Source organism: Balaenoptera borealis (assembly GCF_965194805.1).
Source record: "Balaenoptera borealis genome assembly, chromosome: 4".
Taxonomy (NCBI): Eukaryota; Metazoa; Chordata; class Mammalia; order Artiodactyla; family Balaenopteridae; genus Balaenoptera; species Balaenoptera borealis.
Window position 1 is genome coordinate 52,567,381 of NC_138861.1, and position 25,885 is coordinate 52,593,265.

The following is a 25,885-nucleotide window of genomic DNA, read 5'->3' on the forward strand; positions in this document are numbered from 1 at the left end:
TATTTTTAAAGTATTCAAGGCAGAGAGAACTATATCACATTCCTAATTTAGTGTCCTTATTTGGTGTGCAATAAAACTTGGGCTTTTTCATGATATTTGTTTCAATTCAATAAGTGACTGAATATGTAGTGATGAATAGGATTGCCAAGATCCTTTCCCTGAGGGAGTTTCCAAACTCAAAATGACAACAGAAGTATACATGGGATTCCAAAGTGATAAGGACAATGATAGAGGTAGTGGGAGCACAGAGGAGGGAAATCTAAACCCGATAATGCAGCATGGGTGGAAGCTGGGGTGGGGAGTGAGGAAGATTTTCCACAAGCAGGATATTTCTATCTTCATTGTGTATCTGCTAGAGCTTAATTCGGAGCCTTTTCTTATTTCTATACTTTTTGTTCTAAACTTTATTCTCTTTTTGACGAAATTTTTTTGTTAATTGTTTTCAGTATTTTGTCTGTTCTAGGGAATTGTCAGTAAATTTGATTGAGTAAAAATACTTATATCTGTGTTCCAGGACTGTGGAGGTATGACCCTCTAGTTGGTTTTGTGTACACTTACATGTAGGATCCAGCTCACATCTTTCTAAATTGTTCATGAGAATATGAAGTAGAATAGAAACAAAGTCTTTATCTTTATAATGACTTTGGTATAATAGTTTTATAGGATTTTTTACTTAATAAGGTCTTCTTATTATATTGACGTATAAGACCCTTTATCTTAAGACTGACTTACTCTAAGACCTTTAGACCTTCTAGCCTGAGAATTAAACTCTTTATTTTTAATACTGTTTATAATCACATACATTTTCTATAGGTTATTCTTCATGCTTTTCTTTGGACTTTTAAAGAACATTCTTTATGCAAAACTTGTAATTTTGATGTTACTTCCTCCTATATATCTCAGTATACCCTTAGTATTTTCTGGGGACTATTTCCTGAGACTTTGTAATGTCATTATAGTATATAGTTCCCCTCCATAAAAGGCAGGTTTACCTAAGTATACCTACAAAATTTAAATGATGTGTTTAAACCTTTAATGAATTTATAGAAATGTATAAGTTGTATAGATATTAAATGAATTCTTGCTGAAACATTTTAACACATTGCTTTTTTGTTGTTGTTTGTTAATAACCAGAACATGTATATGGTAAACTCATACTTACTATTGATCTATATAATTATAGATCTGTGTGAGCTACCCTGAGTTTGACATCTTACTCTTTTAATTTATTTCAAGCATCTCTTTTTTTATTAATTTTCATGTCTTTCATAGATCACCATTTTCTTCCATCACCATCTTTAGCAGTTGATTCTCTTTTGGAGCCTTTTTTCCCTGCAGAGAAACAAAGTTGTATTTTTTCAGCTGCTTTTGTGATTTGTGAGCTTTACTCAACTGCAAGAAACAACAAAAGAGCAGTGATGATAAGTGACATTGATCTTGCATACTACCGTGTGGTAGGCATAATTCAAATCCCTGCCTCAGTGAACTTACAAGTTACACTGTATATAATGGACCTTTGGTGTCAGTCTTGAGTATTAGAAACCATGATGTCAGACCCTAATGTGCCGGGGTTTATTGCATCATACACAGCATATGAACAAAAATCATATGAATGATCAAGCTTACTTTAAGAAGATCAACATGCTGTCATATATAGTTGGGTGAACCCTGAACAATTGGCTTTGCTTTCTTCCACTGCTTCTTATAGCCAAATATTGTGCAGCTTCGTGACAGACTTTGTAGAGCACAAGGAGATCCAGCACCAGGACAACAGGAGTCACCTAAAGTTCCTTATGAGAGGCAGCAGCTGCCCAAGGGCAGGCCTGGACCAGTTGCTTGCCACACACAGATGCCAAGAGTTCCAGCTCAACAATATTATCCCCATGTGAGTGATATGGTCCAGATTAAAGGAGGAACATTTATGTATTTCAAAGTGGTGGTTTTAGTTTCTTGAGTAAGAGACCAGTGATAAAACTAGACAACGTATTATTTTAATGGTTATAGTTTTTCTGTTCTTGAAAGTAGCATTTATGATGTTTTTAAAAATTATCCCTTTAATCTAGTCAAATAATTTACAAACTAGGTAAAATTAACTTAAGCTCTCTGGGGAGATTTCTTCTTATTTCTCCATCACTCAAGCTTAAATTACACATGTACATCTGTTCTTGAAATTTTTACAATTTGATTCATCTAACAAACTAAGTAAAGTAGTGGGAACAATTTTGTGGGTAATTTGGTCAATTTTTTAAAGTGTTTTTAGAAAATAGTCTCTTTTTAAGTATTATTTTCTGAGTCATTAGTGTGGTTTTTACTATGTCTTCTGTATCAGCACAATAAAGAGTATCCAGAATACAAACATTTTTTTGGACAACTTTATATTAGAGAAAAGTGAGTGACCAAAGGTATATGAAGTTGTAGGCCATGGGGAATGTAAAGATGATTAAATAATTTTTGTTAATCAACTAATTTATTTATTAAATTAAAATTACCAAATGGTTAGTGGCATAAAATGTGACCTCTTACTGTCTTTTACTATTTCATGTAGAAACTTATATTTCCAGACCAGCAGATAACCTTCATGTTCTTAAACAAAAAGTATATTTTCGTAAGTAATAAATGGTCTTGATTGATAACAAAGTTAGTAGGTACTCTGCTCATTTTATTTTTGAGATGAAACCACCTCGATGGCAGTCTCTCTTTTTTATTTAGTTATTTATTTAAAATTTTTATTTATTTATTTATTTCTTTTTGGCTGCGTTGGGTCTTTGCCGCTGCGTGCAGGCTCTCTCCAGTTGCGGCGAGCGGGGGCCATCCCTCGCTGCGGTGCCTGGGCTTCTCGCTGTGGTGGCCTCTCCCAGCGCGGAGCAGGGGCTGCAGGCACGGAGGCTCAGCAGCCGTGGCGCACAGGCTCAGCCGCTCCGCGGCACGCGGGATCCTTCCGGACCAGGGCTTGAACCCGTGTCCCCTGCACTGGCAGGCAGATTCCCAACCACTGCGCCACCAGCGAAGTCCCTCTGCCCATTTTAAAATAGAACAAATTGCTGATAGAATTGAAGGGGTCATTTTTACATTTTGTAGCAACAGTAAGCATAAAACCATGAAAAAAAAAATTCATGCTCTTTTGTCTATTATGCTTTTGATTGCTACTTAATCAGGATAGATTACATTTGAATATAATTATAACTGTACTACTCTCTGTTTTGTTTTTTCGTTCATTTGACAAATACGAATTTAAGGGCCTGTCTTTATTCTCCCTGTTGAAGGGTATATTGGTAAACATAACTAAATTCTCCACTCTTGTTGCTAGACTTCGAAAGTCTATGACATAGATAGGGCAAATCAGGTGATGGCTGGGAAACTGAGAGGTGGAGAAGTCTAATGACTAAGCAGAGTTTTAAGACATAGAGCTTGAATTTGTCAGCATGGCTAGTTAATGGTTAACAGGATTGGAACTCCTAAGCTAAGCACCTTGAGTTTGACCTCACTGTGTCAGGGCACTGAAGTAAGGCGTTCTCTGCTTTGGGAGAAGAGAATATTTACTCCTTATGTCCTTGGGTTTAATCTATCTTTCTGGGAAAATGTAAAAACCATGAAGGACTTTTATTATACTGTGACTTAGCAGTCTCATACTTTAAGAAAAGGAAAACAAATTCAGTCATAAATTATGCAGTGATTTTCTTGATTAAAGCTTATGATATGTTGAATGAGGACAGTGGCTTGTGGTTTTAAAGGCATGTTTATAGGCAGGAGTAAGGGGATTTCTGAAAGGGAAGCCAACTGAGTAGGAGTTCTCCTACTACGACCAGCACATCTTTGCTATTAATTGTTTATATGATAGAGTTTCTTCTACAAAGATTTACTTGACAAAAGATATTCTGATAGCTTAAAAAAATGTTTTTGAAAACCTCTGGACTCCAGGGTAAGCAACATGGTGTAGCATGGCAGACACTGGCCTGGGAATCAGGAGACCTAGAAGCAGTGCTAGCTCCATCAACAACAAGTTGTATAGACTTCAGCCAGCCCCTTCAGTTCTCTGGGCCTTGGTTTTCTCAGTGGTAAAGGGTGGGGATCAGATTGGATGATCTTTAATATGCTCTGATTGTATGATTCTAAGCCTCACACGGAACTAACATAATTTTTGTGGCTCTAATAAAATCCGGAAAAGGGAGCTTATAGCAATATGTTTACAGATCTAATAGTAGCATGAATACAATTAGTGCTTCAAAAATCACTTTTTCACTCAATTACCTTTTTTTTTTTCCCCCTGGAATGTCTTCTTTCCTTCCCTACTTACAGAACTTACTTTTTCCCACTTACTCTTGACACTTGAATGGCATTGTTCTTTCTGCTTTGATTTAGTTTTCATATTGATTTTTCTACTGCCTCCCTTCCCCTGTTCTGTTGTGAAAGGTTTTTTTTTCTTTTGGAATCCCTTGAAAGGGATTACCTGAAAGCAGTTGCCTGGCTAACGTATGCTATCTTGCTGCTCTTATTTTTTGCTTTGCATCTGGCTATTAATGCCTGTTGGGTTTTGTGTTTCTTTTAACATTTTCATGTTTTATGTTCTGTGATTGGTATTTCTTTGTTCAATTCAGGTTAGAATTGCCCCCACTGTCACTACCTGGAGTAACAAAACTCCTACCGCCCTTCCCAGCCATCCACCTGCAGCCTCTCCCTCTGATACACAGGTATATCCTTCATTATTCCTCTTTGAGCAGAATTCTGCTCACCTAAATATATAGTTACATATTCTCTACCCACCTCCCTTAAGTTCCCCTCCCCCCAGCTGTCTATCTGCTTATTGCATTTTAGTGCTTTTAGGATGCAAGAAGCAGTTTTTAGCACAATTAATTTATTTTCTTATCACTCTCCTCTTCTTTTGCAGCTCTAAATTGACTTGAACTAGAAAAACATCAACCAAGGTTCAATGGTTTAAATCTGATTTCACTGAATATTTTTTCCTTTCTTCTTCTTCCTCCTCCTCTTCTTCTTTTTTTTTTTTTAGCATCGTAGAGAAGATAATATCGCCTTGTGGCATTTATACTTATATTTCTGAAGCATTAGTTGTGGATGGACTTTAGTGGAGATGGAAAATCCTAGTGACTTACTATAAACATCATAGATCCTATTTTATGAGGCTGTTAGCATCTCTTGCCATTCATTGTTATTATTGCTTTGGATCTGTCTAATCTTTAAATCACACAAAATGTCTTGCTCAGAAAATGTGTCTTGAAGAAGACAGTATGCACGAAATGCAGTTTTTTTACAGAACTTTTTTTTTTTTTAATTCCGTTTCAAAGATTATAAATCCATCTGGCAAGATTGTTGGTTCCAGATGTAATCCTCCTTTTTACCACATTCTCATTTCCTAGGGAGAAAATCCTCCACCTCCAGGCTTCATAATGCATGGGAATGTTAATCCAAATGTTGCCGCAGCTCAGCTTCCCACATCTCCCGGCCACGCGCACACCCAGGTGCCACCTTATCCACAGCCATAGCGTAAGTAGTGTGACCCTGAAGTCCTGTCACGGCAGCATGTCTTGTCTTATCCGGTGTAGTAACTGTTTACTTTGAAGCTCCAAAGCCATGATCAAATCAGCGGTAACAAGTAAAGAAAGAACCATTCTGTGTAGGACTTGAGTCCTTGCTCTAGCGAAGCATGGTTTCCCTGGGAGGCATCCTGAATCAGCATGCGAGGAAACAGCTCCTGTGTCAGTCCATTCAGAACAGTTGGCTCTTATTCCTGAGCCTGTTAAAGAGAGTCAATTGTGCCATGATTTTGGAATAAAAAAACAGAATTTTAGAAATTATTTGGTACATATTCTTTTCCTTTAGGCAAGATGATGCAAACCATTTTTGGAAAATTGGTTCCAAGGGACATTTGTTGTCGTCTTCCATTAATTTAATTTTTTTAGGAAACAGACTATTTTTTAGAGCAGTTTCAGGCTCACAGCAAAATTGAGTGGAAGGTACAGGAAGTCTCGGTATACCTCCTGCCTCCGTGCACAGCCTCCCCACCAGAGACATCGTGCACCACGGTGGTCCATTTGTTACAGTCAGTGAGCCTACACTGACTCACCATTTTCGCCCGGAGTAGTTTATCTTAAGGTTCCCTCTTGGTGTCAGACACTCTGTGAATTTTGACAAATGTATAATAATGACCTTTCCCCTATTGGCTTTCATTCTTTTTAAGAAACTATTTACACTTGCAAAGTAAAACATCACCTCTATTTTAAAATTTAAAATAAGCAAAAATGCAAATCTCAAAGTGGATAATTATATGACTGAACAACTACTATAAAACAAGAGGATGTTACCTAGCAAGAACTAATCTCAACGAGTGTGTTCTGTGCTCATAAGATGGGTGTTCTTACTTAACATGAGTACAGATTTGATGCAGCTTTTCACTCAGTGCTCAGCATGAAAGTGCTGTCTTCAGGGTAGAATGAGCACAGTTCTGTTGGATTCCCTCTGCAGAAGTTCATATTCTGCCCATGGTCACACAAAAGGTAATGGTATCTGGGTTCAGGTCTTTGCATTAAAACACTAGTTGGCTGTCTGATTGCTTACTAACCAACTTTGTACAGAGTAAGAAATATAATAATTGTCTTGTCAGGGATCATACAGAGTTGCCTGTTAATCTGGAACTGTGCTCAAACCCAGAATTTGAGTAGCTGATGATTTTACTAGATGTTGGAGAAGGTATCTGATTCGTAACAATAGTGCTCACCCTACAGTTGTTAGGGTGGAAGAGGTCTTGAGCTGCCACCAAGCTCCCTTAACTTTTACTGTGAAGGGGACTGCTGTGGGTGTGTAATTCCTGCATGGCTCCACCTGATGGCTAGTAGGTGTCACTGCAGTCTTCACAGGAACAGGACGGCTGAGAAGAGGGTCAGTCTTCTGGTTCTCCGGTCTCATGACTCAAAGATTTTCATAGCCAGCAGCAGTCTGGAGATGGCAGGGTTCAAAGACTGGATCCAGTGACTTTTGGCATAGTTAGGGCATCCAGACTATCAAAAGCATAACTTGTTTTAAGTGGGTAATGTTTGGTTGTAGCTTATTATTAGAAGAATTGAAAATAATTTCCATAGAATGAGATAACTTTGGTTTTCTGTTGCTGTCTGAATAAATGTGTAACTAATTAAAGTCTCTGCTCCTTCTCCCTGGTGTAGCTTCTCAGCCAGCCCAGCAGTATTCCTTCGGAACAGGGGGGTCAGCAGCGTATCGACCTCAGCAGCCTGTTGCGCCCCCTGCTTCAAACGCTTACCCTAACACCCCGTACATATCTTCCGCTTCGTCCTATTCCGGGCAGTCTCAGCTGTACACAGCACAGCACCAGGCCTCTCCACCTACCTCCAGCCCCACTGCCTCGTTCCCTCCTCCGCCTCCCTCTGGCGCATCCTTCCAGCTCTGCGGACCAGGAGCTCCCCCGTCATCTTCAGCGTATGCGCTGCCTCCTGGAGCAACAGGTACACTGCCTGCTGCCGGCGAGCTGCCTGCATCCCAAAGAACAGGTCTGCGCTTGAAAGGGACTTGGTTTGCCTCCCTCTTTTATTTTTTCCTGATCACGTGGGTGGATGGAGGGGAATTATTTCTAACTATAAACTGGGCAAGCTGAGGTATTGATTTAATTGTATAACAAATTCTAAAACTATTTCTAAAAGTGTGATTTTCCCATAGTGAACTTTAGTTGCTAAATGAGAAAAGCTTTAGAGCTTTAAAAGGGTAAGAGTATATAATCTGCCATTGAATTTAAAATAAGCGGTAAGAAATTAGTTGGCCAGATAAGTGGTGGTTGGAACTAGATTTAATTGACACTAATTTCTTTGCCAGAGTAAAACGATGCTCTGTGTTCTTCCTGGATTTTCAGTTTTTAAAATTATTTGTGCCTTAAATTCATTCATAGAGATTAAATAATATAGGGTCTTAATGAGGCTGTACAAATTTTGTAATTATGTTTGTTTGTAAAGGTGAGCAAGGATCTCGACGTGTATTGAAAGGAAAAAAGTGAAAGAATGCAACTCTGACAGAATCTCTAAGACAGCAGAAAGTATACAGTAGTGCAGGGATTCTGTCCATTAGGACAATTCTACCCTCACAAACATTTTGGAAATTTCTAGGCATTTTTGTTGCTGTTGGCAGTGTAGTTCTGCCTGAAATTTTCTAATTAAAAGCATAATTTAAAATTATTTTTATAGTAAATACACATTTTATAGATTCTTTTTATCTTTCATGTTACAATTAAAACATTATATTAATTTTTTATGAGTAGGTAATATTACCTGATTTTCATGTTAGGATTGTAAAAGGGGCCACAGAAGTATGTATTACAAAAAGAGATCAATGAATCGGGGCAAGAACCACTAACATAGTAAAGAATTCAGACTTTGGAATCAGACTTCCTGTGTTTGTATCACAGCTTCACTCCTTTCTAGTTATGTGACCTTGAATAAGTACTTAACTTTAAGCCTCAGTTTCCTCATATAATAATAGTATGTACGCATAAGCTTAGGAAGAGATTGAAAGCATTTGGGGACGGTGACTGCAAAGTTAGCCGTGATGACACCTCGCCCAGAATTAGAGCTCTGGGCCTTTTCCTTTTGTCCCTGGTTTAATGTATACTTGTTACTAAGGGTATTTGAAAATAGTTTCCCTTTCAGATTATAATTGATGGTTTTAAACTAGAGGGGCAAAACAGAAGTGAGTCTTGCTTTCTAATACTGAAGTTGTTCCTGGAAGTCCAGTATATGTTTTTCTCTTTTTATCTGCTAAGCAGTAGCTTTAATAACTGAAAACACTGGTCATATAATAGGATTTATTGAGGAAGTATTTTTTTTCTTGGAAGTCTTATGGATCCAGAATTATACACATATCTCCTTCTCTCTTCTTTGATATATAATATTAAAGTCCAAAGTACCAAAAATCATACACACAATATGTATCAGCCTTTACTGCACAAATAAAATTTGTATAATTTTCAATACAGATATTTCAATAGGTTGATATTTAGAGAGGAGTGTTCATTCAATTGTAGAGTTCAAAAAATTACCTTTTAAAACCTGGATGAGCGAAAACAGTATATATTCTGAATAGTTGGGTAATAGCTTGAGTGAAAGATGGATTCAAGTAAATCCCCACATAGGAAAGTGGTGCAGGGAAGTAGGAAAGCGAATTATCATTTATTGAACATACATTGGACATGTACCAGCACTGCTGTATATTTTCTTATTTCTCATGAGAAATAGGAATAATTATTTTTTTAAAAATTGCCATGAGGAAGCTTGAGTTTCCTAGGGTTATGTATAATGTTTTCATGATTGCACAGTGATAGTCTCCAAGTTGAAATACAGCTGAGATGCCCAGGTCTCTCAGTCTTCAGAGCCCATGTTCATTCTTCTTTACCAGATAGTCTAGTCCTGATGAAAGCAGTAGAAATAGCTATCAGTGTTGGAATTACAGAAACATTTAGCATCACTATTTTAAGCATTTGCTACTTCATCATCTAAGCTAAATATTTGCATGGGTATTTTTTTCCTCCTTAAGCTAAAGGGCATTTGGCCTTATAATAAAGTCTTTGCTTATGTTCAAAGTAACAATATTCTAACCTGGCTGAGAAGCAGAGTAACTAATAGGAAGATGAAGCCATACATTTTGCAATACTCAGCATGCACTAAGCTAGCTGCTTTGTCACCTCTTGCATGTTAGTAGTCCCTGTATTTTAATTAACAGAGCTTTACCTTATTTTATTTTTTGATTTCCTAAAAAGTTTGCTTAGGTTATACAGATAACTGTGACTAAAAGTTTTATCTTTGTTCTAGTATGTCTTAGATTATTAATTATATCATGGTTTTCTACGGGACTTGGAAATTCCACTTGTCCGGTGGATTCTTCTTGATAGACACTAGGATTTTCAAGCCCTGTAACTACTAGTGAACCACAAAATTATGTGCCCACTGCTCAGAGAAACTCATGTTGCAATCATCAAAACATTCATTCAGTAAATTCTTAATGAGAACCTGTTCAGTCTATAATCAGAATTATTCTAGGCACAGGTAGGAAGGCAGAAAAGTACAGTACATTTCTATTTCTAGTGAACAGCACATAGCTTTGTTGTAAGTTGGAACATAAAATTTGTATTTGGGCCAAATTTTGGAAGACATTAAATGTCAGAGCAAGAAATTTATACTTCATACAGTAAGAAGAAAATTTCTAGTGGAGGAGTTTGAACTACTGAGAGGCATGGTCAAAGTGGTACTTTAGGGAGGTTAACCTGGAGGTGGTTCTGCAAAACAGATTGTGGGCAGCATGGCAGAATCAGAGGCAAGGAAAACAGGCTGTCTCCAAGTTCAAGGTATAAAGTGCTAACAGCCTAAGTTAGTATAGTGCAACATGTTTCAGTGGTGGGTGGCAGCACAAAAAGCAGGAAGTTTTCCTAGCTTTACTGTGTAGGATAAGTAAGATACTGCTTGTACCCCCCCCCCACCTTTTTTTTTTTTTTGTCCCTGGTTTAATGTATACTTGTTACTAAGGGAGAGCACTTTCAAATGTGAAGGCCCAAGAAGTTTACTTAGAAAAATTTTCTGATAAAATGTCAAGCTCTCATGAAGCTGTTTTTGAGTAAACAGTATTAAAAAATGGAAAATTTAATTTGGGTATATATATATGTATATATATATATAGTCTTGTGCTCCTTCACATAGAAGAGTCTTGAAGGGGCATAATAGTGAATATTTTCGTGAAACAGTGGGCTGAAAAAAAATTTTTTTAAATTTTCATAAACATTCCGTAGTCAAATTATAAGTACCTGGTTTTTAACCCTTTAAACAAAGAAAAGGACCATGATAGCCTTCCTTATTTTTCTTTGGATAAATCTGTTTTATCTCGTGTCATTGGAAAATGACCTTAAGGATTCATTCTCTCTAAATTTAAATTTTTAACTTTGTGGTGCCTTTTAAAAAACGTGACGTGCGAGGCTAACGGCGAAGGGGGAGGTGTATGATTAACAAGGATGCTCTGTCCTCTGCATCTCAAATGATCTTTTAGCCGAAAGTCTCCGTACCATTGGCTCTAATATCCATCTGTGAATCCACTGAGAGTATCTTAGCCAGTGCCTACATCCTACCATTATGCAAGAACACCTTGAGAAGGTTCCCATTGAGAAGGGAGATTCAAGTAAGGAGGGTAGCAACTCCACTTCTGTATGTGAGACCAAGCGCTTCTCTCTTCCTTCCCTAAAAACCATGTGGAGGACTAATCCCTACACTAAGGTGGATAAGGGTCTCCAGAATCCAGTGACATGCCATATTCAGTTTTTAAGTTAATTTTCCCTTGATTTTTAGTAATTTTTTACTGTAGGATTTTGAAAGGCCTCAAATAGTATAGAGAATAAAATTAAAATTATCTGTAATTCTGCCACCCATATATAACCACTAATAATTTAGGTGTATTTATTCCCTTCGTACGCATATATGCACACATATGTATGTATGCATATATTAAAGTTCTTTTAATGTAGAATATACATAACATAAAATTTACCATTTTAATCATTTTTAAGTGACATCCAGTGCATTTACATTATTGTACAGTCATCACCACTAACTACAGAACTTTTTTGTCATCCCATACTGAAATTATGTAGCCATTAAACCCCCCCCCCCCCGTTTTCCCCAGCCCCTGGTAACCACCGTTCTACTTTGTCTCTATGTATGTATTCTAGGTACCTCATATAAGTAGTCATACAGTTTTTTCTTCTTGTAACTGGCTGTTTCACTGTCTTTAAGATTCATCCATATTATAGCATGTAATCAGAATTTCGTTTTTAAAGCTGAGTAATAGTCCACTCTATGTATATACCACATTTTGTTTATCCATTAACCTACACATGGGCATTTTGGCTGTCGTGAATAACGCTGCGATGAACATGAGTATACAAATATCTGTTCAAGTCCCTGGTTTCAGTTCTTTTGGGTATATACCCAGAAATGAAATTACTGGATCAAATAGTAATTCAGTGTTTAATTTTTTGAGGTGGTGGCACTATTTTACATTTTCACCAACAATGCGTAAGGGTCCAATTTCTCCACATCTGCACGAACACTTGTTGTTTTCTGTTTTTTTGTTTTTAATTCTTGCCATTCTAATGGGTGTGAAGATAATAGTATCTTATTGTATGCATGCATTTTTAAAGAATTGAGATCATAACTCCCACATACACTCATAATTTACATCGTACTACTTTCCTTAATATTACACCATGAACCATTTTCCAATGTTCTTTAAAGTCATTGTCATGTTTAAAAAGAGAGTAAGAAAGAGATTTATGCCCATTTTTAAGGTTTTTTGAAAAGGTAAAGAAGATTATCTTCCCTTACTAGTTTTATGAGAGAATTATGTCCAAGACTAGACTGTGCTATCTTTTTTAAAACATATTGACCAAGAGTATCATTTTGCACATCCATAATGAACCCCCATAATACTGTCTCCTGTAGATATTCACGTTCTTCATTTAGTTTGCTTTACCTAGTGTTGCTATTAAAGTGTGTTTCCGTAAAGTAGAGGTTAATTTAATTGTTTTTTTTTTTTTTTTTTTTATGGCTGTGTTGGGTCTTCGTTTCTGTGCGAGGGCTTTCTCTAGTTGCGGCAAGTGGGGGCCACTCTTCATCGGGGTGCGAGGGCCTCTCACCATCGCGGCCTCTCTTGTTGCGGAGCACAGGCTCCAGACACGCAGGCTCAGCAATTGTGGCTCACGGGCCTAGTTGCTCCGCGGCATGTGGAATCCTCCCAGACCAGGGCTCGAACCCGTGTCCCCTGCATTGGCAGGCAGATTCTCAACTACTGTGCCACCAGGGAAGCCCTAATTGTGTTTTGAAAAAGTCATATTTAAACAATTTAAAGATATAAAAGCAAAAGTATTGAGGGGTTAGAATCATAGCTAAGATAAAACTGTTAAATTGATCAGAGATTTGAACAAGGATTTTCTGGGCTGAAATAAAACATATTGCTAAATATATTGCATGGTTTGAGGTTAGGAGGGGCCAGTTAGGCATATATTTTGGTGGGAACTTTGATTATTGTACAGTCGTTATTTTCAATGCAACAGGCAGCCCACCCTCAAGTTATGAAGGATAGCCAACTGGCTATATGTTCCTGTTGAAAATCTTTTTGTTTCTTATTTCATTCAGTTTTACTCGTAACTTTCAATTTAATTTGATTTCATTATAACTTTGGTGTCATTCTACCAAAGGGTCATATGAAATTGTTCCACATACTTTTTTGTGCTGCTAATAGTTGGTGAAATCAGGATACCCACTCAGGCTTTAATATTCAAGGCTAAGATCACTGCCACGAGAGGTTAGAGGAAAAACTGGTCTCACCTTCTGCTCCCACGTTTCATAGGGCTAGAGAGGAGGCATGTTGTTGAGACTGCTCCCTGAAAAAAACGATCAAGGCCAGGGTACCTCCACTACTGTTAGGTTTTTCACACCGTCGACTCCCCACCACCCCGCCCCAGTGCCAAAATCCAAAGATGCTCAAGTCCTTTATATAATGTGGTGTCGTATTTGCATATAACCTACGCACATATACTTTTATGTCTACATTGCTAATAATACCCAATACAGTGTAAATGCTGTGTAAATACTTGCAGCAAATTCAAGTTTTGCTTTTGGGAACTCTTTGGAGTTTTTTCCTTCCTGAATGTTTTTGATCCTCAGTTGGTTGAATCTGCAGATGTAGAACCTGGGGAGGGACTGTATATTGACCCCCTCAACCCAGAAGCTGAAGTCTGGTGCTAGTGAGTACATCAGTAGTTTCAAGTCAGGTCTGTCAGGTCTGTCCTCTGTCATAACACACACACAGTGACTCCCAGGGATTTATTAACTGTAGTGCTGTGAGGTCATATCTTGCATGGGAAGTTAAATTGTAAAGTCATCATTTAAGACAAAAATAAGAAATCACTTAAGAGTCAGTTATCCGTGATCACCCCTTTCTTCAGTTAAGCCCTCACGAAGAAGTTGCCTGTGGTCAGAAGCCATATTGCATGAGAAACATCTATCCTTAGCGCCATACAGAGAAATTCCAAACTGTGGCATTAGTTCTCCCACCTCACAGTTTCTCTGGGGCATGTGCTTCTTGAGTAGAGCTCAAACTGAATTGAACTCACTAGTTAATGCTGTATACTCTCGATTCCTCTCTCCCCAAGTTCAACTATCATAACTCCCACATACTTACGGGATTCCCGTTAAGTTGTATGTGCATATGATGTATCCCGTAAGTTGAATTCCCGTAAGTTGTATGTACATATGATGTATCTACACTGCATGCTTTTGATTGGAGACTGGGCCTGGACCAATCCTGAACATCCGACAATTTTGGAATTGCTGTATTAGTTCTCAGCCTTCTTTCCTCTTGTCCACTGCCAGTAACTTCAGTTCTTTTAAGAGAAGTAGTGATTCCTGGAAGATTTGTGCTAAACAGTCTGCAAATCTGTATATTCTTATAGAGAAGACCATATGAGATGGTTACATATTTACTGGGCCTGTTCCCATTTATGCTCATATTCATGGTGTGACCCCAGAAATTACAGTTCCTCCAGAATGCAGATCCTTGGGGCCTCCCAAATCCAGCAGTAAAGTAGCACCTCCTTGTTAAGATCGTCTAACATGCTTATTATCGTTAACAACGTAGTGTTGAAGTCTGCACGACAATGCAGAAATCCTCCCATTTCTCTTTAAAACCCTGCTACTTAAAGAGGATTTGGACCAGCAGCATTGGCATTACCTTGGAGCTGGCTGAAGCAATAGAATCTCAGGCCCTATGCTATACCTAGTGAATTAGAATCTGCATTTTTGCAAGATCTTCAACTGATTTGGATTCACAGCTCTAAAAAATACTAAAATGGACACAGTTATAATATTTTAGGAAGTGCTCTCATAAATGAATTAGCTTTGCCCACAAACTGATTACTTTCTTAATTCGATAGAAGCCATTTCACGTGACTTGATTAAAAAGTAAGTTTTATTCCCTTATAAAATAAGTTTGTTCTTTCTTGGGGTTGATGGAGGGAGGAGAAACAATTATAAAATGAGTAGAGTTTACAGTTTGCAGGGCAGAAATAGAGACACAGATGTAGAGAACAAACGTATGGACACCAAGGGGGGAAAGTGGTGGGGGGGGGTGGTGTGATGAACTGGGAGATTGGGATTGACATGTATACACTAATATGTATAAAATGGATAGCTAATAAGAACCTGCTGTATAAAAAAATAAATAAAATTAAAATCAAAAATTCAAAAAAAAATGAGTAAAGTTTAGAATATCTTTGATGATAATACTGTTTAAGTGACTTTTACATTTTGTCTACAGAAAATCAGTCTATGCAAGACCAGGCATCTATGTTGGAAGGTGAATTAGTTACAAAATATATCTGGAAATCTTTGAATCACTGACTATAATTAATGAATGGATATTCACAATTATGCATGTGAACTTTAAAGCCGATAATACCCTAAATCTGATCAGTTCTTAATTGAATCAAATCTTAGAACTGACTGAATTAACATAGTGACACAAATGATCTTGGATCATAAAAGTTGTCTGTTTTATATAGACTGAAAGAGAAGGCTATACCAAGATTGTCTTAGATATAAGAAAGCTTAGAAGGTGATGGGAGAGATTTGAATGATTAGTCTGTGTATAATGAGAACTTTAAGAATTTGTTAAGCAAATAGCAGCATGTGGTTTAATATTTTGTGATTAGCTCTTGAATGTTTTGAGGCTCATTTGGCATTCTGTCTCCTAGTCACCTTGTAGAAAATTAATTCTACTTTTAAAATCAAGGCAAATGAGTGCATGCTGGTTAGGAGAAGATCTTGTTTTTACAAAATTTCTATGACATTATGTTCTTTGGTTTGCTAAGCAATTTTGTTGTGATTTAATATCGTAGATATCAATAAAACAAGCAAAAGTAAAATACTGAAAGAATGTTTATTGAAAGAAGAAGAATTTTTTGCTTTTACATATACACATACACAAAACTTAATAAGATGTAAAATGATTATATTTTGATTTAGTAATTATCTTATCTCTGGCATGTTTTATTCCTTTTTTCTTTAAAGATACAGGCATTCAATAAAGATGTTTTAAAAAAATTTTTTTTAAAGATACAGGCATTAAGTACCTTAATGAGTTCTGCTACTCATATTCATTTCTCACTTTGAGATGACAGGTTTTGGGAGATTTGAGGGGGGAGGAAATTTCCTAAAGGTGACAGTAGTTTAATTTTATATTTGCTGCCAGCCTGGAAATTTTTTTTTTGGGGGGGGGTATTAAAAAAAAGAATCTTACCACAGATATTTGAATGCCTTTTTCTACTTTATAGGTTGTTCTTAACGCAAAGGTGATAAAAACATACTGGTGTTGCGTAGTTGGGCTCTGTTTTTTTAACAGTGTTTCTACCATGTGGATGATTTGGGTATGCTGAATTGCTCTCTGGGGAAATAGGAGATTGCCACTTTTATTCTTTTTTTGTGTGTTGAATATATCAGAAGCCTTTTTTTTTTTAGCAGACTCAGGTGATTTATTTTGTCTTTCTTAGGAGAGAATTGTTTGAAGGTTGTATACCAATATAGACATAAAAACTTCACTATCCTTAAATTTAGTACAACTCTTTCACTTTAAAAGGAAATAATGTCAAGATATGCTGCTTTCTAAGCCAAGGCCCTGTGATTATTAGAGGGAATGAGTTTGAGAGTCCAGGGCTACTAGTGATCCCAGCAGCTCAGCTGGTAAAACTTCTGTGACAGTTATCTCAGGGTGAAAGTAAAATTTGAAGGTATTATATGATGGACACAATTTAGTTTTCTTCTTTTCAGGATTCTAAAGGAACCCTCTGTTATCTGTTATAGGTTCTCAGAATGGTTGGAATGATCCTCCAGCTTTGAACAGAGTACCCAAGAAGAAGAAGGTACTAGAAAAAGATGTCTATTCAGTTGCCTACAGGTGTCCTGTCAATCATGTAGCCACCTGAAGCACACCACACTTCACTGTTCCTTTAAAGGCAAAGCTGACTGACTGATATACTTAATATGTGTATTTCAACTTACATCTTCTAATCCATGAAGGGAAGGAAAGAAAGTACAAAATAGTATGGTGGTATGAATTAAACCCTTTTTAAAAAACAAGATGTAAATTCCCAGCAGATCTTTTCCAAAGAGTAGGAAACAAAATTTCATGCTTCTCAAATGGTTTTTTTTTAGGAGTTACTTTGGTTTTGGGTTCTAACAGTAATCATGAATTTGTAATTATATTTTGGACTATTTTTGTCTATCACATACAATATGAAAAGAAATAGCCTTGTAGCTGAGCATCATTTAGATGTTAATAACTGTTGAGAGCTGTTAGAGCATAACTTAAGATTCTTCTTTCCTTCTTTTACCCCAAGCCTTTTTTTTTTTTTTTTTTTACTCCTAGTGATTTCTGTCCCCCAAGTATAGTAATGAGAGGCCAGAATATAAAATTGGGAGATACTAAATGATGAAACCGCCCCCCCAAAATTAGGTCAATGATAATCAGAAATTTAATCTACTACTTTGAGTGTGATTGATCATTAAGTAGGTATCACTTAATGATCTAGGAAAAAGGTATTATATCTGATCATGTAACACACACAAACACATATTTGGCATATCTGATCCCAGTATGGCTAGATATAATTCTCCAGACTTTGACATCCTCTTTCAAAAACACCATGGTTTTGGCCCATTATGGGATAAGTGTGGAAGGTAAAGGGGAAACAAAGGTCCAGGTTTGAGCTCCCAGCCCTCTTAGCTAGATTAGCTTTACTTTTATGTTTTTCTCTAGAATTCTGCATAAAATTTCATTTTAATAAGTATTCTACTGTTATTAAAAAAAATTTTTTAACCATGGAATAGTCTAACTCCCTTATTTATGTTTTTTAATTTTTTTATTGAAGTATAGTTGATTTACAGTGTTGTGTTATTTACTGCTGAAAAGCAAAGTGATTCAGTTATACATGTATGTGTGTATACATTCTTTTTAAAATATGTTCTTTTCCATTATAGTTTATCATAGGATATAGAATATAGTTCTCTGTGCTGTACAGTAGGACCTTGTTGTTTATCCATTCTATACATAAAAGGTTACATCTGCTAACCCCACCCTCCCATTCCAACTCTCCCCCAACCCCCTTGGCAACCACCAGTCTGTTCTCTATGTCCCTGATTCTGTTTCTGTTTCATAGATAGGTTCATCTGTGTCATATTTTAGATTCCACATATAAGGGATACCATATGGTATTTGTCTTTCTCTTTCTGACTTACTTCACTTAGTGTGATAATCTCTAGGTCCATCCATGTTGCTACAAATGGCTAACTCCTTTATTTAAAGCTGAGGAAATGTTGTCATCATACCGTTTTTTTCCTTACTCTTGGTGCCTTTTATTTCTTGTAAAAGATGCCTGAGAACTTTACGCCTCCTGTTCCCATCACATCACCAATCATGAACCCCTTGGGTGACCCCCAGTCACAGATGCTGCAGCAACAGCCTTCAGCTCCAGGACCACTATCAAGCCAAGCTTCCTTCCCGCAGCCACACCTTCCAGGTGGCCAGCCCTTCCACGGCATACAGCAACCCCTCAGTCAACCAGGGGTGCCTCCGTCTTTTTCAAAGCCCAATATTGAAGGTGCCCCTGGGGCTCCTATTGGAAATACCATGCAGGTAACAGTAAATCTGTGGAAGTGGGAGATGGCTCTATTTCGGTATGTTTTCTTAACGTTTTAACTTTTATGGTTATACCTTTATTATTACCTCAATTTGATTTCAATTTAGACAACTTAAAAATAATAACTTTTTTTTTAAGATTGTTCATGTATGTATATTATTTTTCAATGACAAGGCCATATACAAACTTTCTAGAAGGAGCTTATGTATTTACTAGTATATGTTAACAGTAACTTGGCAATTACAGTATTTCATTTGATCTAATCAGTAGCCACAATTTAAGATCAGTTGAATCCATATTTGCATCCAAGGTTGCTAAGCAGAAGCTGTTTTCAAAGGTTTTTTCCTTTAAAATAGAAAATAAAAATGTAATGAGTTATATATTTTCTTGTGTATGTGTAAGAGCTAATAATATAGCCATATCTTTAGATGGAGATATAGATTTGTGCTTGCTTTTCACATACAAACAGCTAGTTTGCAGGGCTCTAGATGATGAAAAATCTATCATATTTCCATATAACTGACTTAGACATACAAAGATAAACATTTTGATCTATTCATGAAAAGTAAAGAAGTTGGGTCACAGCTCAACATAAGATGAAATCAATTCCTGCCCAAGTATAAAACTAGCTCTTCTCTCTGTTATTGTCTTTGACTCTCTGAAGCCAAATATGTAAAGATTATATCTCCACCACAAGACTATGTTTTGCTGTTAAGAGATTTCTGCCTAAGGAACTTCTAAACATTAACAGTTGCATTATGAAAACAAGTGTTTTGATGGAGAGGGGAGGACCTTCTTCTTTCCACGAGAATATATAAAATTACAAAGATGCACTGTTAATTTTTTATAATTACACGTCTGTGGTGTTTGTGAAGCCATTCACTTTTGTTTAGAGCTGGGTGCTCATGCTGTGCTCATCTGGGCCAGAACCCCAGTTACCGCTGAAAGGGAGAGCTGCACGGATGCATGTGTTCAGCCAGGCCCTAGTGTCCAGCTTCCTCTCCACCTGGATGTCTCTGAGGCACCTCACACTTAACATATCCAGAATCTAACTCATCGTCTTCCTCCCAAACCTAGTCGTCTTTTGGTGTGTCCTGTTTCAGCTAATGGCACCATAACCCTTTCTATTTAATCCAGCCAAAAACCTGGGCATCATCTTTATATTCTTTTTCCTTTAACCTGTTTTTCAGAGCTATCCCCAAATCTTGTTGATATTACTTTAAAATCTCTCTCAAATCCCTTCTCTACATTTCCAGTCTAGTCCATGCTACCTTCGTCTCCAGTCTTTAGCAGTGCAGTAGCCTCTAGTTGGTCTGCCAGCATCTACTTTGACCCATCTCTTATCTGGTCTTATCCCCTCATTGCTTAAAACGTTACAACTTCCCATTGTTCTCAGGATAAAGACCAAAGTATTTCACATTGTCTGGAATCGCTCAGCTCACAGTCCTCCTTGCTTGCTCTCTCTGCTCCAGCTACAGTGACCCCCTTTCAGTCCCTTGTATCATGATCCTGCCTGTGTACACGTTCTTCTGTCTGGAATGCATTTCCTCCCCCATTTAACTGGTTAACTCCTACTTACCCTTCTGATATAACTTCCTTAAAGAGGCTTCCCCTCAGTTAAATCCCAATTATATTGTCTGTTGGTTCCAGTGATGTTAACTTAACCACAGTTGCTATTTTACATACATTTATGACATTTTCAAACATTCTCTCTCCTCCATCAGCCTGTAAACTCCCTGAGGGATGAGATCATTTCCGTATTGGCTCACCAATACCTAGCCAATGCCTAATACATAATTGCCTAATGTTTTCTATGAATGAACTAATCAGTCAAAACTTTAAACACTTACACATTCCTTCTTTGTTTTCCCATCTGTACATTCAGTAAGATCATGGTCTCTTCTGTCCTCACCTTTGGTTTAATCTTGCAGTTTGATAATAGCCCAGTTAACACCCTCCAAGAGTAAACCAAAGAATAGAAGAATGTCAGGATAAACAAAAATGAGCCAGCAAGCAAAGCAAGCAGCCACTCCAACCAGCCAGCTTTGTAAATGCCTTGTTCTTTTCATTTCCTACTGGCACAGGTCTCCTTCCCATCAGTTATATAAAATAGTGATCAACGTATGTTCCATAATTAATCAAATACTTTATATCCATCCTATTTTTGAAAATAGAAGCTGTAGAAAGAGTACCTGTATCTTCTACTGAATATCTGATTTTTATGTTTGCTTATCCCAAGTGATTTCACATGTTAATTTTTCATTTGATTTTGAATAGCCTATCTACAAGGTCGTTGGTTTCTCTTTATCACAGATTCAGGGCTTTGTGTATAGGTAGCTTCTGGTCATTTGTAGTCATTTTATGGTATTATTTATTCCAGCATGTGCAGTCTTTGCCAACAGAAAAAATTACCAAGAAACCTATTCCAGATGAACACCTCATTCTAAAGACCACATTTGAGGATCTTATTCAGCGCTGCCTCTCTTCAGCCACAGATCCTGTATGTATTTTTTATTTTGCTTAATTAAAAGAATCCCTTATGGAGCGCTTCTATAATGATTGCTTAAAGTCTTACAAGATGTATTTTGAAAGTTTATGCAAAAGTAGTAAAGCTAGCACTTATATATAGTTTGCTGTACATATAAAAACACATTCAACTGCTTTTTACATATAACTTTAATCCTTAAAACAACCTCATGGTAGGTAGGTTTGTCATATTTATTTACAGAGGAGGAAATTAAGGCAAAAAGCAGTTATGTAATAATTAAGGCAGAGCCAGCATTCGAACCTAGTCTGGCTCCAGAATTCATGCTTTCCACCACTATGCTGCACTGAGTCTCATCGGCAAACCTTATGCCTAGCACAAAAATACAACAGAACGGTGAAACTCAGATTTGGGGTTTCTTTCTGAGCTTACATCAAAGCTTTTAAAAGTAGATAGACAATCTTTAACTTTGCTAAGACCTTAAAAATAGTGCAGTGCTTTAGATATTGGAGTCATATTCATAGTCAAAGTAACTGATTTTACTCAGTTTATTAGAGGATGACTGTATTGGCAACAACAAAAATTCCAAAAAGCCAGTTTTGTTTTAGATGAAATTTCACTTTCTGCCAACAAACATTGAATATGTTTATTTAGTCACTGGCCAGTTGTCTGCTTGAAAAACAGCTTCTGGAATTTGTTGTTTCATCAAACACTGAGTATTAATATGTGCAGCCTTCTGCCCGTCTTTTGGAAAGCAGTTCCCTGCACTGCAAGTGTCAGGAAAGCAGAGGCAGGGGAAAGGTAACATAAACCTTAGCGCCTGGCATTCTGGGAGCGATGGGAAGACGAAGCTAGGAACAGAGAACAGGTGAGGCTGTTAAACAGGAAAGTGTACAGTGTCTCCTAGGCGGGCAGGTCCTCATCATACAAAATGGAGGAATCCTAATAAAAATGTGGGAAAGCTCCAGTCTTCCTTCAGGCATGAGTTAATGTAAATAGAGGTTGGGAGGACACCTCGTACATGGCCTAGCTTAATAAATTTTTGTTGAGCTTCACCTCCTCTAGGTCACCCTATCACCTTCCTTCTGGTTACCCAGGACCTCTGGGCAGAAGAGAAAGACAAACTGTTCCTGTCACTAGTTGGGGAGGAAGTTCAAATACCGCCCAGGACTTCTGCTGGTAGCTAGGTGGGATTAACTTTGAACCCTCCACAAAAGTCCATCTTAATCAATACTTGACATCATTTTTATAGTATGGCTTTATTCTTATTTCCACTTCAGTTATGTCCAAACAGCACAACGTAATTTTGCAGCACAGCTTAGTTCGTAAGGTTATCCTCGATGGCGTCACCTCTTCTGCACTCCTCTTCTGACACACTGACATTCCCTCCTCAAACATACCAAGCACGTGTCAGCATCAGAGACTTTGTACCTGTGGCTCCTTCTGCCTGGAACTCTTCCCCACAGAGCTGCATAGCTCTTGCTCACTTGTTCCTGGTGTCTGCTCAGATGTCCCATTAGCCGTCAGGACTTTCTTACCACGTCATACTGCCAACACTGCTGACCCCCTTACCCCGTTAACTTTTCTTCATGGCACTCACCACCATCTGACATACAATATATTGTTTATTTAGTACCTTTCCCCACCCAATAGAATATGAGATACATGAGACACAACACTGTCCCAGCATGGCGCGTGGTAGTCACTCAGTAAATATTGAAAAGCAGTGTCACTTTTAAGGCTGTTGCATAATGTAGATATGAAGTTAATCACAGTATAATTTTAAACCTTTACTTTTAGGATAGTTTTCTCTCACTATACTTACAGTACTAGGATGAGGGTAGGAGGACTCCTTAATTTAAGAACTCATTTTAACACTTCCCTCTTAATAATCTTAAGCCACCGAAAGATAATTTTCTCCTTTTTTTGGTGTTTTAAAGGCCCAGAATAAGACAGGATTAAATGTACCAAATGTGACTGAGTGTATAAGTAGTACTTTGAGATTCCACAGTTCACCTGTATGTTTGCCTTCTAGCGCCCATAATGTTCATTTTATTTAATTTACAGTAACTGTTAGACATTCCTTTCTGTAGTACACTGACCCCTTGCTGCCTCCAGGTGGCCCTTCGTGTTGCCTGTGCACACAGAGTAGATGGGCACTCACTCACCTCACGTGAGCTGCAGTCCCTGTGAAATCAGCCAGTGCTCCACTTTGCACCCTAGGAGGAAGGCTCTCACTTTCTTGCCCTCCCTGCCTTAATAGATTACTGATCTCTGTTCTAATAATCTGTTCAAGTTCCTTGGTCCTAGCTATCTCCATTTCTTTATAAAATGAAGCTGTCCAACATCATGACTGTAAGGTTTAGTGAAATGATGTAAGGCAAGTTCTTGGGATAAAACTTACTGTTCATATATAACATACCTGTTTTTTCTCTCCTGCAGCAAACCAAGAGGAAGCTAGATGATGCCAGCAAACGTTTGGAGTTTCTGTATGATAAACTTAGGGAACAGACAGTAAGTTTGTGGGGAAAAGAAGGATTTATGATAATCATTTATTCCTGGTTGCTAGTAAAATAAGTGTCTCATCAGCACTTGCATGTAATATATAGTATGCTTGGGGGCAAAATGATCGTGACAGTTCATAGAATGGGCTTTTCTCTGTCTAAATCTTACATTTCAGTCACCGGGGATAAGGGGCTAGGGCAGTGTGTGTGTGTGTGTGTGTGTGTGTGTGTGTGTGTGAGAGAGAGAGAGAGAGAGAGAGAGAGAGACAGAGAGATTAGGAGGGAGAGAGAATTTTTAACCTTTTTTATGACAAAGAGCAGATTTACAAACTGGCCTGTACTGGTCCTACGGTAACTGGCCTTCTACTCATTTTTATATGTCCCTTGAATTAAGAAATCAGGGAGTGGGCAGATACTCTGTTTTCCAGAGACCAAATGTGTAATCTCTTTCATAGTCTAAGACTCTGATCCTTTTCTTTTAGAATAGCTATTGCACAAAGGCAAAGCCAAAGGTAGCCACAAATTGAGCAGATCAATGTGTATAACTATGAAGATGGTTGGCAGTAAGGAGTAAATGCCCTGTGTGTTCTGTTCTCTTGTCCCTCCCAACCTCTCCATTCCTTTCTAGAATTGTTTTGTTTCATTATTGAAAGCACTAGGAGAGAAAAAAAAGAATTGGGACTTTTTCACATTTTTGCATTTTAGCATTTCTCTTCCCTATTCCCCATTCCCCATATCAATGCCATCAGCTAAAAATAACCATTTGTCTCCTGAGAACCAAACCAGAGAAAGTTGATATAACAATGGAAGTGGCGTGGCCCATGGACTGATCCAAAATAAAGTCTTCTCTGAAAAGTATGGACATGTATGCCAAGTAATGACATGGGGGGAAAAAAAAAAACTAGAGGTCTTATGATTTTAAGAGATGACAGGATTATGAAAAGCAGTTAAGAACTGGCAAATTGAGTACATGATGAGGACTGTTGCCCTCCTAATGGCAGTGGACCAGAAGTGCAAGGTTTCTATTGTCCACAAGGTTTTAGAGTAAATTGGGCCCCTACTTTGAGATGTCATGATTAAGAATCGTGAAACTCCTTCATGTACATAGGAAAAATTTTTAAAGGTGTGAGACAGTTATCTAACATAATTTAGTTATTTAAAATATTTAAGTTATCTAAAATAAAATAATAAGAAAGCTCTTAAGTGGAGAGAGACATTAACATTTCAACTTGGGGAAGGAAATCTGGCTTTTCTGTAAGAAAATACCTGGCTTATCATACGTGTATAATTCGTAAATAATTCCTTACATAAATCATTTTGTCATGGTTCTATTTTATAACTTAAGTGTTGGTTGTTCCGAGATTCTTTCTAGAAATGCTCACCAGTTTATACATTTTAAAAATAATGTTTATTTCAAGCTCCTCTTAAATATCAGGGTTTAATGTTTATAGAGGGTCTCATGGAAAATTCTTCCTTAATTTAATTCTCTCTCTCCATTCCACCTTTATTTCAGCTTTCACCAACAATCATCAATGGTTTACACAACATCGCAAGGAGCATTGAGACTCGAAACTACTCAGAAGGATTGACCATCCATACGCACCTAGTTAGCACCAGCAACTTCAGTGAGACCTCTGCTTTTATGCCAGTTCTCAAAGTTGTTCTCACCCAGGCCAATAAGCTGGGTGTCTAAAGGATGGCTTCACTCTCAGCCACTATTGCCGTTTTTCCAAAGAAACATGTTTTAAAAAACGATAAGATGTGGACCAGTCCTCCTTAGCATGTTTCCATAGCAGCCAGTCAAGAACATTTACATAGTTTCTGCAGATATACTCACCTTAGACCTGCTCAAAACCCTGGTGCTTTCTTTTGTTTTAATCTTTTATTGCCTGTGATGATTTTCCTATTCTGCAAATAATGTATTTCCTGGATTACACATAGTATGCTTTCCTGAAGTATTCTGATAAAATATGGTTTTTGAAACCTCAAGTTTACTTTTTGGAGAAGGAGCCTTTGGTTATGTGTAAAGCAGAGCTGAAACTAAATTTCTTTCATGTCCTCCCTACTTCCTCCGTGTCAATCAGATTAAAGTGTGTAATCCTATTTATGTGTATGTAGTCTTTTTTTTAAACAGCTACTCACAGTTTAGTTTAA

The 25,885-nt window shown here is 37.5% G+C and overlaps 1 protein-coding gene across 2 annotated transcripts; it reads left to right on the plus strand.

Annotated features, from left to right (window-relative positions):
- Positions 1 to 1,441: 1,441 nt before the first annotated feature.
- Positions 1,442 to 25,834, plus strand: LOC309628280 (protein transport protein Sec31A-like). 2 transcript variants are annotated; one of them, XM_082391184.1, is made up of 8 exons: positions 1,442 to 1,885; positions 4,596 to 4,688; positions 5,373 to 5,499; positions 7,173 to 7,514; positions 18,475 to 18,738; positions 21,123 to 21,242; positions 23,670 to 23,741; positions 25,245 to 25,834. In XM_082391184.1, the coding sequence occupies exons 3-8, from the start codon at positions 5,407 to 5,409 to the stop codon at positions 25,422 to 25,424; spliced, it is 1,071 nt and encodes a 356-aa protein (XP_082247310.1). In that variant the 5' UTR covers positions 1,442 to 1,885; positions 4,596 to 4,688; positions 5,373 to 5,406; the 3' UTR covers positions 25,425 to 25,834. The 2 variants fall into 2 exon arrangements, with proteins under 2 accessions (XP_082247310.1, XP_082247309.1); XM_082391183.1 differs by lacking the exon at positions 4,596 to 4,688 and having other exon boundaries at positions 1,444 to 1,885.
- The last annotated feature ends 51 nt before the right edge of the window (positions 25,835 to 25,885 follow it).

Bases quoted from the DNA above. Each gene is read 5' to 3' on its own strand.
- LOC309628280 (XM_082391184.1), top strand. From the start codon at position 5,407: ATGGGAATGTTAATCCAAATGTTGCCGCAGCTCAGCTTCCCACATCTC. The intron at 5,500-7,172 runs GTAAGTAGTGTG...TCCCTGGTGTAG, and splicing joins ACCTTATCCACAGCCATAGC to CTTCTCAGCCAGCCCAGCAG. The intron at 21,243-23,669 runs GTATGTATTTTT...TCTCTCCTGCAG, and splicing joins TCTCTTCAGCCACAGATCCT to CAAACCAAGAGGAAGCTAGA.